At 49.8% G+C, this 15,999-nt stretch overlaps 4 protein-coding genes across 4 annotated transcripts; 2 read left to right on the top strand and 2 right to left on the bottom strand.

The window, feature by feature from the left end:
* Nucleotides 1-567: 567 nt before the first annotated feature.
* Nucleotides 568-1,838, top strand: DEU56DRAFT_918735 (WD40-repeat-containing domain protein; the record flags this gene model as incomplete). Its single annotated transcript, XM_041358159.1, has 2 exons — nt 568-910; nt 1,666-1,838. 2 exons carry the CDS (start codon nt 568-570, stop codon nt 1,836-1,838), a joined length of 516 nt encoding a protein of 171 aa, XP_041202310.1.
* Nucleotides 1,839-8,680: 6,842 nt separating this feature from the next.
* Nucleotides 8,681-10,435, bottom strand: DEU56DRAFT_918731 (uncharacterized protein; the record flags this gene model as incomplete). Its single annotated transcript, XM_041358158.1, has 1 exon — nt 8,681-10,435. The coding sequence occupies one exon, from the start codon at nt 10,433-10,435 to the stop codon at nt 8,681-8,683; it is 1,755 nt and encodes a 584-aa protein (XP_041202309.1).
* A 474-nt stretch (nt 10,436-10,909) lies between these two features.
* On the top strand, nt 10,910-11,793 carry DEU56DRAFT_929815 (uncharacterized protein; the record flags this gene model as incomplete). The annotated part of the gene is made up of 2 exons (XM_041358678.1): nt 10,910-10,915; nt 10,960-11,793. 2 exons carry the CDS (start codon nt 10,910-10,912, stop codon nt 11,791-11,793), a joined length of 840 nt encoding a protein of 279 aa, XP_041202308.1.
* Nucleotides 11,794-14,762: 2,969 nt separating this feature from the next.
* On the bottom strand, nt 14,763-15,970 carry DEU56DRAFT_918728 (uncharacterized protein; the record flags this gene model as incomplete). The annotated part of the gene is made up of 5 exons (XM_041358157.1): nt 14,763-14,884; nt 14,952-15,087; nt 15,140-15,379; nt 15,427-15,828; nt 15,881-15,970. The coding sequence occupies 5 exons, from the start codon at nt 15,968-15,970 to the stop codon at nt 14,763-14,765; spliced, it is 990 nt and encodes a 329-aa protein (XP_041202307.1).
* Between the last annotated feature and the right edge of the window lie 29 nt (nt 15,971-15,999).

Genomic DNA, 15,999 nt, shown 5'->3' with positions numbered 1-15,999 from the left:
AAATCATAAACACTCGATTTGCAAAGGTCAAAGATTGTGGTGGCTTATGATACAATGTTCGGGTGATGAGTTCTTCATCGGTGGGTGGACTGAGATGCCGTTCCGGAGGAACAATAATGCTGCTACCAAACCTGCTGGCTGGCCCTGCGCCTGTCGTTGGCAAAAATTATCACAGAACTGTTGGATAGAACGGACCTCGGAAGGCGGAAACTCCGCCACACAATGAGTGGCTGGTTTAAGGCGTGAGGGTAAAGGAAGTCAGCTGCATCTGGTGCACACACAGATCTTGGGAGTCGACGAAACGAAGAGGTTATATTGCAGTAAGGTGTATGCAAGTGTTCGAGCAAGTTACACGGCGAACTGTCGAGGAAAGCAAGTGTGACAATAGAAAGTATTTGTGGAAGCGAACCACCTCGTGTCTTGGGCGTCTATGGAAACGAGGCAGATTAATGTAGTGAAGTAAGGTAAAAACGCACAATACACGCACCTCTGCAGCTGAGACACAGACGCTCACAAACGCTCCAAAATCCGCCTCGACCGTGCTCAACACTACCAACCTCCAGTAAAATGTCGAAGGTCATTCAAAGCACCACACCCCTTCGAACTTTTCAAGGTCATGAAAGACGCGTAATTGCAGTCGCAGTTTTCCCCGATGGACGAAGAATGGTTACGGGCTCGAAGGATGAGACACTTTGTCTGTGGGACTTGAAGACAGGTGTTGTGTTGAAGAAGATGGAGGGGCATCGCAGTGAGGTGTGTTCATTGGCGGTATCACGAGATGGGCAAATAATAGCAAGCGGTGATTACTCTGGAGAGGTCATCACTTGGAACGGAGAAACAGGAGAATTTCTCACCCAACTCATCAAAGCCCACTCCCAAGATGTCCGCTTGCTGGACTTTTCCGCGGATGGTACGGTGTTGGCCACTGGTGGGAGCACGATGGTCAAGTTTTGGTGCACCAAAACATGGCAGCAACAAGGAAATCAAATTGATTTTGAACGTGGTGTCTACCGGGTTCTATATTCGCCGTCTGGTGAACTTCTTGCCATCGCATCATTCAGCAAAATCGAAATTTATAATTCAGGCACAAGGCCTCACTGCGTGTTGTCCAAAAATTCCGACGGCTTGGAATTGGCTGAGAATCTGGGGGGTACATTAGGTTTCAGCCACGTCGGAGCCATCAAATATCAGCCGACTTCTATGATGTCGGAAATCTGACCCTTTAAATTATCACCGGCGTCAACGATGGCTCGAACTTAGAGGTACCCTCACCTACGTCTTATCTACCTTACAGTGGCTTCTACATGAGGTATGTTTTGCGCATTGTACACATATACATATATATATATATATAACAAATGTATAATATGGCAGGTGCCATACCCATTTCTAGGGTTACACGGTATTCTCCATATGTACACCTGTTCTTGCATGCCGCACGCCGCATGCGCTGCCACCAACCAACCATACCAACCCTACCATACCATACATTTCCCAACAACTCAACGAGACTGTGGACGGACGGGTTACAGCCTATCGCTTGGCCGTTTGATGTCTACTAATCAACAAAGCAAGGTACGAGCTTATAGTTGAGTCTTAATGCATAGTTGACTCTCGTATACCTGCAGCGGCGTATATGTCCGTGCTCAGTGTGCCAGCTATCAGGTCTTTTTCAGACCGGTCAAACTATCAAAAATCACCTCAAGAAGCATGGTCGTGCACGCAGGCAGCATCTTGGCAGTGGTGAACCTCCGCAGGCTCAGCTGATCAATGGGACCGCTTCGGACGGAGATATCACAAGTCAGGACGAATTTTTGCTGGATGATGACCCGATTTAAGAACTAGACAACAGTTAGACCTCAGTCCGGTAAAAGAGACTGTATTGGTGTACCTAGACAACAGTTAGACTAGCGTACACATTAGTGTAAATACGGGCGGGAAGAAATTAGACAACGTACCCTCAGTCCGGTAAAAGAGACTGAGGGAAGAGGTGTGCCAATATGAGTCTGATATATAGGGAAATGATGGTATTCTAACATTCGTTCCCCGCGGTTATCGTCGGCACCACTAGTTCCAACACTCCTCCTCGACGAGAACCGTATGAATTCTCCTCCTCGACTGGAACGATCATCGTAATCCGAGTGCGTCACGTAGCCGTTGGAAGTCACGTTTTGGGAGTGCTTTGGTGAAAACGTCGGCGGTGTTCAGTTTGGATTGTACGTATTGTAGGCGTAGATGTTTTTCGTGTACGCGATCCCGAATATAATGGTACTTGATGTCGATGTGTTTGACGCGAGCGTGGAATGATGGATCTTCTGAGAGAACGATACTTCCGCTGTTGTCGCACAGGAGGGGAGACGCTGAGTCTTGAGAGAAACCAAGTCCTAGTAAGAGTGCTCGCAACCATACGATCTCTTGAGTGGCCTCGCACGCGGCAATGAATTCGGCTTCGCTGGTGGAGAGGGAAACAGTTTTTTGTTGACGAGTAGCCCAGGATATGGTACCGCTGCCCAGAGTGAAGCAATAGCTGCCCACCGAACGACGCGTGTCGACACAGTTTGCAAAATCGCTGTCGGTGTGACCAAGGAGGTTGGCAGGATGTTGGCCTCCAAGGGTAAGTTTGAGTTCGCGTGTGCCCTTCAGATAGCGCACGACACGCTTAGCAGCTTCCCAGTGAGCGTCACCGTAATTATCGAGGAATTTGCAAAGCTGTTGTACCGCGAACGTTATGTCGGGGCGAGTGCCAATAGCGATATACATCAGTTTGCCAACGAGAGAACGGTAGGGGGTTTTTGCCATACACGCGCGATCGTCGTCTGATTTGGGGGAGTGGTCCTTACGCGATAGATGGAGGCCAGGTTCCATAGGGATAGAAACAGGGTAAGCGTCTTTCATGTGGAATTGTGTGAGTACCTGATCGATTAGCGCAGTCTGAGAGAGTGATATGGTGCGCTGAGATCGATTGCGTTCGATGGCGATACCCACACAAAACCTTGCTTCCCCTAAGTCGGAAATCTCCCAGCGGGTGCGTAGTTGGGACTTGAAACGCGTGAGGGCGGCTTTGCTGCTACTGACATTGAAGAAGTCGTCGACATGGATGGCGGTGAGGATGGTCCCAAGGTCATCTCGCCTGAAATAGACGCAGTGCTCACATTCAAGGCGTTTGAAGCCCCAAGAAATGAGAGCAGCGTGCATGGTACGGTTCCAGACACGGCCACCCTGCTTCATGCCGTAGAGACCGCGTTGCAGCATCCAAACGTGGTCCTCCTTCCCTGGTTCAACGAAGCCGTCGGGTTGTTGCATATAGCATACTTCCTCCGGGTCGAGTAGGCCATTCAAGAAGGCGGTTTTGACATCGAGTTGCTCGATTTCCCAATCCAACGATGCGCCGAGGTGTGCGAGGACCCTGAAAGATTCCAGGCGTGCGGTCGGAGAGGAGGTCTTAGTGTAGTCCTGTCCATAGACAGCTGTAAAACCTCTGCACACATACCGTGCTTTGAAACGAACGGGGAGACCTTTTTCGTCGCGCTTAAGTTTGAAGACTGGTCGACCTTTCATGATGCGGCGGCCTTTGGGGACTTCGGAGATGGGGACGAGGGTGTAGGTGCCGGTGCGCTTGAGGGAGTCAAATTCCTCTTGAAGGGCGGCACGCCATTGTGCGGCATGTGGTGATGCCATTGCTTCCTGGTAGGTCGTTGGGTCGTCGGGATGTTCATGTTCGAAGTCTTCGGGGACGGCAGCTGAGAAAGCGTCGACAAGGGATGCAAGGTCGTCCTCGGAGAGGTCCGTTGGTCCAACAGGATCGTCGACATCTGGGGCGTCAGTGACCGTAGGTTGCATGTAGGCAATAGCATGGGTTTGGGATACCCACGTGGGTCATGGGTAGGGGTACTCGTGGGTTGGGTAGGGGTCTCAGCTTGTTGACCCTTCAAATACCCATACCCCTGAGTATGGGTTGGTGGGTATTTAGCTCGAGAACATTTGAACATGAAGGCAATTCAACTGTACAGTTTTACCCTTATATGGCACATCATCACAAACCTTGAATGAGGATTTGCCACCCAAATCTATTAAGGAAATACTTCTAATCTAAGAACTACTTCTACCTGAGAAAATCTCGTACTTCGGATCAATGGCAGACAAAAGACAGCGCAAGCCCACCGAAAAGGCACGAGAATTCTTATCAAATGTCAAACAGATCATAAAACGCAAGGCAAGTCATGAACTTACCTCCAAAAGGTCAGGGAAGCGTCCCATGACCGTGGCATCAGATTCCGAAGACTCGCCAACTCCTTCGACGCAAAGCCATCGAGCAGTCGTCCGGACCGAGGAAGAGGAAGAGGCTCTTCACAGTGATAACGAAGTTGTTGAGGTCTCCTCCGAACATGAGGATGTTGATGACAATTCGGAAACTGAACTTGGTATGCCTGTATACATAAGCAAGGTGATGATTTAGTTAACATTTGAGCATAGAACGTTTGAAGGGGGACTGGAACTCACCTGTGTATGGATTCTATCACCCGATTCCGGAAATTGGGTACCATGAGGGCCGCCGCTTCCACGAATTCAAGTGCGCAGCAACGAGCTGCAAGAAAGGGGTCCGTCGTTACCTTGACAAGAAGGATGCGAAGTCGACCAGTAATATGCGGAAGCACGCTAAGATCTGTTGGGGTGAAGAGACTGTTAAGCTCGCTGATGGAACAAAAAATGCTCAAGAGGCACGTACCATTATCTCTGGGGCAAAAGACGGCTCTATCACAGCATCGTTCGAACGCACTGGGAAAGGCAAGGTCACATATTCGCACCGGCAACACACAAGAACAGAAACGAAGTACGTACTCGTGTTGTGATTGTGCTGATGTTGAGGTTGATGGTGGCAACAGAGCAGAGATCGTCCGCTGGGTAGCTGAAAGCCTGCGACCATTCACGATCGTCAAAGATCGTGGCTTTCAGTCGTTAATGAAAACGGGTAGGCCTGAGTACTACATACCTTCTCCATCGACGGTCTCGCGCGACGTCAAGCTCGTGTTCGTTCGCACACGACAACGAATTGCTAAGATGCTACAAGTTCAGTACCCTCACTATACTTAAACTAAATCTCATATATTACCAGGAATATGATGGCCAATTGAATTTCGCCACCGATGCGTGGACTTCGCCAAACCACAAGGCATTCGTGGCAGTATCAGTACATCTAGAGCAAAACGGAGAGCCGTTAGCCATGATTCTAGACATAGTGGAGGTGGCAGAGGCAAGATAATCTAATACGTACCTAGAAAACTCATTAACCGTCTGATATTCAGTCACACTCCGGCGAAAATCTTGCAGTGGCCTTTGAAAAGATCCTAAAAGAGTTTGGTATATCAAAGAAGGTGAGCACGAACAAACAAACAAATGGACAAGGACAATACTTACCAAGTAACTTGTAGATGTTGAGTTTGACGGCTGATAATGCCAGCTCGAACGACACGCTGACAACAGAACTCGCCAAGCGAGTGGATTCGTTCAGCGGTGCAGTGAACCGAACACGATGCTTCCTACATATCGTCAATCTCGTTGCGCAGTCGATAATCAAACAGTTCGACGTACCTAAACATGCACAGGCAAGTTTGGAAGATGACTGGCCGATGCCTGAAGCCATAGATGTCCTGGATGACGAAGATCAGGACGAGCGGTTGTTGCAAGAACTTGCAAATGGGTCCGAAAATGATGATGCACGCACCATTGCAGAAAGAGGCGAGGGTAATCCAGAGGACGCTGATATAGACGATATGGATGGGTGGGTTGATGAAGTCGCAAACCTGACAGCACACGAGCGTGCTGAATTACACAAGACACTGCGGCCTGTGAAGCTCGTCCTTGTGAAGGTAAGCCTAAACCAGTGATGACTAATCACTCACGCATTCATCGTGCACCAGCTTCGCAAGCTCGCCTTCAAGATTGTGCACTCATCCACACTCCTATTGCCTGCGTGGAAGGCACTTCTACCAGAGCTGGAATTAGCGGTCCGTATCATGCCTCGCGACGTATCGACGAGGTGGAATTCTACCTATGATATGCTGGACTTTGCGGTGGAGTACCGGCAGGCACTTGACAACTTCACTGGCGACCGCAAGTTCGGGTTGCGGGACTTCGAGCTCAGTGAACGAGAGTGGACAATAGCTAGACAGTTGCGCAATATTTTAGAGGTGAGTTGTGCAGTCTTCGGTTTGAGTTTACTCACGCCAGGCACAGATCTTGAAAGATGCCACAACATACTTTTCACGCTCAACACCAAATCTCGCTACCGTTATTCCAGCCATCGATCACATTGACGAGTCACTCACAACTCACTCTTTTGACAAGCATTTGAATAGCGCCATTCGCGCTTCTCTCGCAGTGGGCAAGAAGACATTAGATAGGTACTATTCACTTACTGACACGTCTCAGACATACCGTATCGCAATGGGTATGTCTCTGTTTTGTTTTATATTCAATTCTATACTAACAATACATTTTGAAGTGCTTCATCCCCGGCACAAACTCACCTACTTCAAGAACGCTGGATGGGAGCAGGACTGGATCCAGACAGCCTCCAACCTCGTGCGCGAGGAGTTCGACTTCTCGTATGCTGATATGCCCATCGATCCACTCAATGAAGAGTCCAAAGGTGATGACCATGGATCGCAGCTTCGAAAGGTAAGTTAATTGACTAGTATGCTTTAGCGCTGACCGGATATGATTTTACAGGCATCAAAAAAAGACAATATATTCGATCAATTACCTGCTCTTGCAGCTCCGAAGCGCACAGTCACTGACGAGCTCGCATCATACCTTGCCACCGAGTGCGAGCACGTCCCAAATGTGATTACATGGTGGCATGAGCACCGAAAAACATATCCACGTCTCTCCCGCATGGCGCTCGACTATCTAACAATTCCCGGTACGTTCAACTAACTTCTTGCTTATGCCCCGCACTTAAATACTAACACTATCAACTCAGCTACGTCTGTCGACGTTGAACGTATTTTCAGCCGAGGACGTCTTCTGCTATCTCACGTTCGGAGCCAGCTATCTTCACAAACCATTCGAGCCTTATTGTGCGTCGGCATTTGGAGCAAGCTGGGATTGGTACACGACAATGATGTGAAAGCTGTTGCTGTGCTAGAGGATGTCGAGGGTGAGGAATCGAAGCTGCTTGATGGCTGGGATGCCATTAAGATTTAGTTAGTATATTGTTTGTACCTACTACAGTGTCTATTCGAGTTTCTATTCGAGTTGCAATGCATGGGTCATGGGTTACCCGCCATGGGTTGTATACCCATGATACCCACATGTACCCTTGTCAAAACCCGTACCCGAGCTGACCCTTGGGTCATGGGTACGGGTAAGCGGTGGGTATGGGTCCGGGTAAGCTCGTGGATACCCACGGGTTACCCATGCCATTGCCTAGTTGCATGCGTCGACGTTCGGATGCAGGGATGTAGGGGGTATCCAGGGATGTGCAAAGGCGTTCAGAGGGTGGGGAGGTACAGGAGGACCGACGGGGAGCGGTAGGTGGTACTGGAACGGGTTCGTGTTTTGGTATACCGGGTGATGATGACGTCGGTACTATACGGTCAGTACAGCCCTCCATACCTGTTGGTACTATACGGGTTGTACAGTCCTCCATACCTGGTGGTGTTGGTGGCGATGCGGTTGAGGTACGGAGCGGGTGAGGAACGGTCTGGTGAGATTCTATAAAAGAAACGTGATAGGAGATAAGAACCTTGCCGCTCGGGCGATGGTAACATCGATATGCCTTTGAGTCAGTTGAATAACCGATCAATACGCACTCAAGTGACCGTGCGTGGATCTTCGGATTGTGCGTGTTCTGGATCAGAACAAACGCACGGCATCCGATCTCCCGGAGATGAGAAACATCAGGTTTGTGACCCGACCAACGCTGGAAGGGTGTAAGTCCGTGTTGTGATTTGACGGAGACGTGGTTGGATAAGTAGCACGAAGTCACGACGAACTCATCCCATCTGTTGGGGGGGAGATTACTTGCCAAGCGCATAGCGCGTGCACGGTTCATGAGGGTGCGGTGGACACGTTCAATGCGTCCGTTCTGGGCAGAAGTATACGGTGCTGTGAACTGGTGTTGAGTCCCGCGAGAGAGGAGCCACTCTCTCATCGCGGTGGACTTCAATTCACCATTGTCAGAGCGGTAAATTCCAACGCGAAGCCCGGTTTCGAGTTCGCGTGCGCGTTCCCATGCCTGAAGTGCTGGAAGTGCTGCGCTTTTTGAGGAGAGGGGGATCGCCCACATAAACGAGGAAAAATCGTCTATTATGTCCAAAACATAACGGTTGCCTGCTGCTGATACAGTATCGGGATGGTCCATCAAATCTACATGTACAACTCCCAATTTACGAGTAGCGCGTGATCCTTCGCGAGTCTTCGGGACGGGTGATCTAGTCTGTTTGCCGAGGATACAATGGTCACATTTAGGAGGAAGGGTGGAAAGATCAGCGTGCATACCGGTGACGTGGCCCGCGCGCGCCATGTCAAACACTGCGCGAATGTTCGCATGAGCGAGGCGGCGGTGCCAGACACCTAGGGATGGAGAGGGCTGTGTGAACATAGCTTGGGCGATGTGAGATCCAGAAGGGACGGCCTCGGGTACAGAGGAGGAACGTTGGTGTGTAGCGTGGATCTGTCACCCAGAGACGCGATACAGACGACGGGAGGTGAGTGTACCTGTGAGGACGCGTGCTCCGCTGGTGGTGACCACCGAGCAGGACGAGGCATCGAAACGAGCAGTATAGTGCCCCGCGCTGCAAAGACTGGAGACTGACACGAGGCGTACTGCCGCGGATGGGACGAACAGTACGTTGTGGAGAGTGATGTGCAGTCCGCGTCCGATGCGAAGTCTGATGGACCCGATACCCACAGCGTTGATGTGAGAGCCTCCTATGCCTCGAACGGGGCGAGGTGGAAGGTGGTTGAGTTCGAAGAAGTCAGAGACCTCGTGTGATATATGGACAGACGCCCCGCTATCAAGATAGAAGGGGGTCGTCTCGAGGTTGACGGGGGTGTACTTCGGTTGATGTAAGGCGTCATTGGCGATGCCAGCGAACTCAACGTCGCGACTGTTAGTGTTCCAGTCGACCGTTGTTTGGAGGTTCTCCCAGTCCAGGAATAAGGCGTCCCATTCAGCCATATCAGCCTCCGAAAGGTCTTGGATGAACGCGGGGGTGATAACGTCGTGGGCTAGACCCGCGAACTCTTCTGAGGGAGGTGCAGGTGGCTGGGTGGGCGTGGCAATATAGAACGCCTCACCGGTGACGCTATCCAGGAGGTAGGCGCGTCCAGATGAGTCTGTACGACGATTGGAGGTGGGTTTAGAGGAAGAACTGGGTGGTTTACTGTTGGGGGCATCACGCTTGTCGCGTGCAGCACGCTTAGCGGCTAAGATTTCGTCACGGCGACCGTACGCAGCTCCTCCTTCGGCGAAACACTCGCTGAGGACGTGTCCACGTTTGGAACAGTGGGAACAGCAGTTGCCCTTGTGGGGAGGCCCCCTGCAAGTGAGGCAGTTCTTTGTCCTGCCCCCCTGTGCGATGAGGGCGACGTCTGTGGAAGCGCGGTGCTTATCAGCGTCGATAAGTTGTTGCTCCATGTCCAAGCGGACGCGAATATCGTCGGGTGTGAAGGGGTTGGACGATGTGCTGGCAGCGAGGGAGCTCGCAACGTGGTCACGAACGTGTGACATGTCTCCAGTGAGGGCGTTTAGCATGATAATGGAAAGGAACACCTGCTGGGTTGGTATACCCATGTCAAAGATGGCGCGTATGCCCTCAGTGAGACGATGACTGGTCTCCGCGAGGTTCGTGTCCCTGGAGTACCGCACGTTGAGGAGTTCTTGGATTTTCAAAATTTGTGCGATAGGGCCAAGTTTCTGATGACGTGACCGCAAGGCGTTCCAGGCGACGCGAGCATTTGTGATACCATCGAGCACACGTTTGTCGTCAGGCGAGACACGATTGCGCAGCGCGGCAATGATGCCAGCATTGTTAAGGTCCCAGTTCCTTGCTGCTACGGGCTCGCGTGCCGCGTCTGGGCGAGCGACTGTTCCCGTGGTGTAGCCCTCGAGGAGATTCATGTGGAAAATTTCCAACATGAGCTCGGACCAGCTCGTCCAGTTGTTCTTTACCCTGTCCAGCAGCTCGATTTTATCGAGGTCGGTCTTTGAAAGTCGACACGCTGTGATGGAAACTGCGGATGAGGTGTGAGTAGGGTAATACCCGTACGGAACATGGTGAGTTGGAGCTGTTGTGTTGGTCGTGCCCCCTTGTGGGGTCGCAGGAGAGACAGGAGGGTTCATACTGACTGGGGTAGCTGGTACATTCAGCCCAGAGGTTAAGGGAGAGGTTCCATCGAGTTCGGTCCTCGCACGTGTATGTGGGGCCATGATGATGGGAAGGGATAAGAGTACCGAACAACGCGGCGGGATATATATATGAGTGGTGCGCCTCGAGGATCACTCGAGGAAGAGTTCCCAATTAGGGAGGGATGATGGTCCGAGCGTAGCGTACAAATAATCGTACGGGCGCCCGCCGGTGAAGACACGAGTCTAGCACTTGCTAAGACTTCGGGTGTACGTATCTTGAGGAGGTTAGAACCGCTCAGAGAGTCCGTGGTAGTCCTTTATGTGTCTAGAGGTTCTGGCTCATTATACAGAGCCAGGGCTCATAACCTTTAAGAACTAGACAACAGTTAGACCTCAGTCCGGTAAAAGAGACTGTATTGGTGTACCTAGACAACAGTTAGACTAGCGTACACATTAGTGTAAATACGGGCGGGAAGAAATTAGACAACGTACCCTCAGTCCGGTAAAAGAGACTGAGGGAAGAGGTGTGCCAATATGAGTCTGATATATAGGGAAATGATGGTATTCTAACATTCGTTCCCCGCGGTTATCGTCGGCACCACTAGTTCCAACACCCGATACTCCCTGATTATGGGACACCGTCCCAAGAGCTTGAACTGCTCGACATTTTGCCAGACAATGCACCTTCTGTATCTGATATAGATCACCCGGGCGGTTCGAGTTCCCCTCCGCTATATTTCCCTTCCTCAGACGACGATGACACAGAGTTTGATCAACAGTACACGCCTCCGCCAAGCAGTTCTCCCCTGCCATATCTCCACTCATCATATGACCATAACGTGTCTCTTAGTGACGATGATTGTACTAGTGTCCTATCACTTACCTTTAACTCGGCTACTCGCAATCACACTGCTGATGAAGAATCACGTATTAATGCCTCCGACGAGGAGCTATCGTACACTGAACATCTCGACGATGAGGATCACTGGGTTCCTGAGAATGATCCGCAGTTCCTTCCCAACGATGCACTATTTGATGAAAATACTTTTGTCGACTCAGACGAACCTCATAGTGTTGTACTGCCCGCGTTATCGGAACATCGAGCACTGCTAAATGGCTATGTGCACGTTTTTGCCAATGCTGCATGCAGACGTGCAACACATGCAGATGCAGAAGAGACACTCACCTTGCTCCATTCGACGATCACAAGCTGCTATCCCGGCGGAATTTCTCCTGAGCTTCAGAGTGACTTAGCCAGCATGGCACGAACTCTTCGCACTGTCGAGAAACGTCTGGGCGTCGATACGGAGAAGATTGTTACTACGTACATTCTTTGCCCATCTTGCTGGCAAATGTACCATCCTTCCGAGCTACCAACAATGCAGTCTCAACTGTGCACAGCACCTGGATGCTCCGCAGCGCTATTTCGCCTGAAATGAATGAGTTCAAACGCGCAAAAACGCATCCCATACAAAGTGATGCCTGTGGCGTCCTTTACAGCTGCTCTTGCACGTCTCCTTATGCGTCCTGGTAAATGGGAGGAACTTCAACATTGGCGGAAGGATGGTGACCATGAACCAGCACCACCTATCACACGAGAGGAGTGGTACACCGAGAAGGATGTAAACGAGCCACTCACAGACATATACGACGGGTGGATGTGGAGATCACTCCGTACGGGCATAGTGCGCCAGTGGGACTCGAAGAATCTCAAAGTAAATGACATTGACGTACAAAAACTCAACCAACGGTTCGTGTCCTTGAAATGTGGCCTCGTTGTGCATATTAACATCGATTGGTATGTTTTAAACAAGTCTTAGTTGTCATTTCCTGACATTGCCATCGACGGAACAGGTTCCGTTCACTCAAACGTGCTAATTATTCCACTGGCACGGTTTGGCTGACTATTGACAACCTACCGCGATCGATACGATTTTTGCGGGAGAACACATTTTTACTCTTCGTAATTCCAGGGCCAACGGAACCAAATACAGAGCAGCTCAACAGACTACTTGAACCTTTTGTTCGAGAGATTGAGCAGCTCGCACAAGGTGAATAAATACTCTTGTCTGCTACATAACTCGACTCTGAATACATTTGTCAAGGGGTGCTTTTCAAGGTTTTCGGGCATGACACGATGGAAATGGTGCACGTCGCACTCCCCTTTGGTCCAATGGATACTCCAGCAAGACTCAAGACAGCTGGCTTCGTATCTCAGAACTCCGAGGACCATATGTGCCCATGCTGCGACGCTCCGTTTTGCTCGTTGGTTGATCCTACATGCTTCGATCGTACACGTATGATTTTCTGATGTTTCATGGTGGCATACTGATTTAAAGTTTCTAGAATTCCACTATCGAGACTCCGCAAAGCAACTTAAGTGGAAATTCATTCATGGGCACTCCAATGATCCCGAAGTTCAAGCAAGCATTGCAGAAACCAAGGGTGTCCTCATGTCAATTCTGGATCGCCTTCCAACGTGGAACGGGTCATCAAGCATTCCGACGGAGATCATGCATTTGTTCTGGGGTCCGGGTGAGTTGTTCGTTCAAGGTATTATCTCATAATTCACTCGTTGTACTAGGCACGTCTGGTCAAATACACCGAGTCGTTTTGATAGAAGGATCAATGTTCACTGGGACAGGGAAACGATCCGATGTCACACCAATGGATCGACTTACAGAATTTCTCGAGTCCATATGGTGGCCGAATAACTCAGGACGTTTTCAGATTAAGGTAATATTGTTTTGAACCTTGAAAAGGGGAGTACTGATCTGTACATAAGATTGCGAGCGGGGGCGAACGTCCTAAAGCAGACGAGTGGCGAAATTTCATGCGAGTATACCCTGTCGCAATTTCAGTTGCGTGGCAAATGTGGTCTCGCCATGCTGACGATGAGGCCCCCCCGCCAAAGAAACGCAGCAAGATCCAACAGGCCATTGTGAAATCAAGGAAGCTCTTACACAAACGTCGAATCAAGAATGTGTCTCGCGACGAAGATGCTGAGGCAGAAGATTATTTGGCGCTCGAAGACATTGAACCATCTCGCAACTATCATTCTTACTATGAAAACATCCTGCGATACTGTGCCGCGACCCGAATCTTTGCCTCGCGAGAGATCACACCTCAGGAGGCCACTCGAGCTGAAAATTTCATATCGGAGGCTTTTCAGTCATGGGCACAACTGAATTGTCATCTCACACCAAATTTTCACTTCGCCAGTCATCTAGTCGAGTACATTCATACCTATGGCCCTGCATATGCCTGGTGGGTATTTCCCTACGAGCGCGCGATTGGTGTGTTAGGAAAGGCCAACCACAACGGCCACGGCAGCGGCGAAGTGGAAGGGACCTACATGCGAGCATGGTGGAAGACCATGCTGATTCAAGAACTCGTGGGTTACAGTATTCATCTGCCATTGTTCTCACTGTTTGCTGACTCGAAACCCAGTTGACACATCTGCAGGAACGACGTGATCAAACCGAGCAGGACCAGCTAGCCATTTGTGCGCTACTCAAGGCTGTCAAAGGTGGTGCTGAAGCCGATCGGCAAAGAGGGACCCTTATGAATTATATCGCGCTCCTGTCCAACCCACACAATTCCAGTACGTTTTTATCACCTTGTCCATTACTAGCGATAATTGACCTGACAACAGCGAGGATTGTATTTCCGAAACAATTCAAGTTAATCAGCTTGCGGCCACTGGGTGTCTATGCCATTGTTTTGCAATTCCTACGTCTTCATTTTCCAGAATTCAACTTAACATCAGACGCAGGTGAAGCATCCAATGGTATTCCATTTGACTCACAAGGTGTCCAGTCATATGCGAATGTGACCATCGGCGCTGCAAAGTATGGCTCATTCCATCATCATCGTGGAAAGGGGTTTTGCTATGGCTATACCAAGGGACGACACGCTGCGCGTATCGAGTATATATTGTCAGTCAACATCCCTCGACAAGACCCTCCAATATCTGTCAATGTTGCTCTCATCCGATGCTTTGAACATCACCCACAGGACGCCAACCACCCATGGTCTCTATGGTAAGCCTATCCTTTGTTACCATGTGAACTACAATGACTCAACCACGATATCAGGGCGACCGACCTCGGGATTGCAACCTGGAAGTATAATGTCCTCGGGAGCCTCGAGGCATGTCATCTTGATGATCTTAGTGGTCAATTTGCATTTGCACCAGTTCACGCACCGAGAATTGGTCGCTTATGGGTGACTTTCTCGTTAGACACAGTAAGTGTTTTTTATGTTCTGATTGTACTATTATGTTAATGAGAGCATTTCAGACCTCCCAAGAACCAGATAACAGCAACCCTTAGAGTCCCTCTCGTACCATTAAAGTGCTGCTGTAGTATACATTCCATACCTATGCTATTGTACAAGTGGGATCTATTTACACTGAATCATAACTAATTTCTTCTTGCTCCGAGTCGTCGATGTTGGGATCTGTGGAACTCTCACTATCACCAATGACATGGTCCTCAGTCATTAGAGCCTCTTGCTCGTTACGCTCCTCTAGAGAAAGGGAGTGAAGCCACTTTGTGGAGACGGCCCATCATGGGGTCTTCATCGAATCATGAACCGGCAACGATTTTGCCATCCTTGGTGGGCCTTGCACTCGAGGAATCCGTTTTTTTCATCCAGTGCTTCTTCTGAGCTTCTTTTTTTTCGACATCTTGGTCTACCACACCTCTTATCTCTTTAATGGCCCTCCGGAGCTGTTAAAACACAAATAAGACACGGCGCGAGATCACAGAAGGGTAAACTCACGTCCTTCGACCGCCATACAGGTGGGCATGTCATTAAGATCGTCGTCTTCTTCTTCTTCTTGTATGCTTTTCGGCGTGGATTGAGGAGCGAGACAGCTTCGTCATCACTTGAATTGATGTCGTCGGAGGCATCTGAGCCGCTGTAATCGGTTGATTGCCACTTCGCTGCAAAAATGAAGTCGTATTCCTCGCCTGCCAGTGGTGGGAAGTCAGGACGGACAGCAGATGCTAATGCTGCTTTCTGTATGATGGTTAATATTAAATAGTACATTTGTCAAAAATACGCACATCTAATTGTCGTTTCTCACGTCTGGCACTTTGGACATTGAGCGACTGAACACTGATTGGCTTTTCCGCCTCCTTATACTTCTGCTTCATGTTCTTGAACACCTTGCCCGTCAGAGACTTGAGAGTCTTGCTAGGAAGTTTGTCGACAGTATCTTGAGACAGTGTAGGCTCGTATGTGCACGCATCACGACGAAAGCGTTCAACATAAGCTCCGTGCCACTTCACATTCGCTGTCCACGACAATTCCCACTTTGGTCGTAAAACTTTAGTTGACGAGATCTCGTTGTCGATGGTGAGTTCATCAATGTCGGCCCAAAATTCATTCGCATTATCAACTGGTGCTGGCAGGGCTTCATTGGTCTCGATACCCATCATTTTCTGCAATACCTGTCGGATAGCACTCTACAGATGATAATTTAGACTTTGATCAAACAAACAGCAACAAAATACGAACGTTCATTGAATTGTCAGTGCGAGACGGTGCAGATTGCGGGTCTCGAACCTCGAGAGCCTCGAGACGGCGGATGATAGCCTCGACTTGCATATCAATTCGATTTGTAACCACGCTATGAT

The sequence above is a fragment of the Suillus clintonianus genome (assembly GCF_016758775.1).
Source record: "Suillus clintonianus strain FC179 chromosome Unknown DEU56scaffold_142, whole genome shotgun sequence".
NCBI classification, from domain to species: Eukaryota; Fungi; Basidiomycota; class Agaricomycetes; order Boletales; family Suillaceae; genus Suillus; species Suillus clintonianus.
The sequence above is the reverse complement of the archived record's forward strand: the minus strand, read 5'-3'. Positions and strand labels throughout refer to the sequence as shown.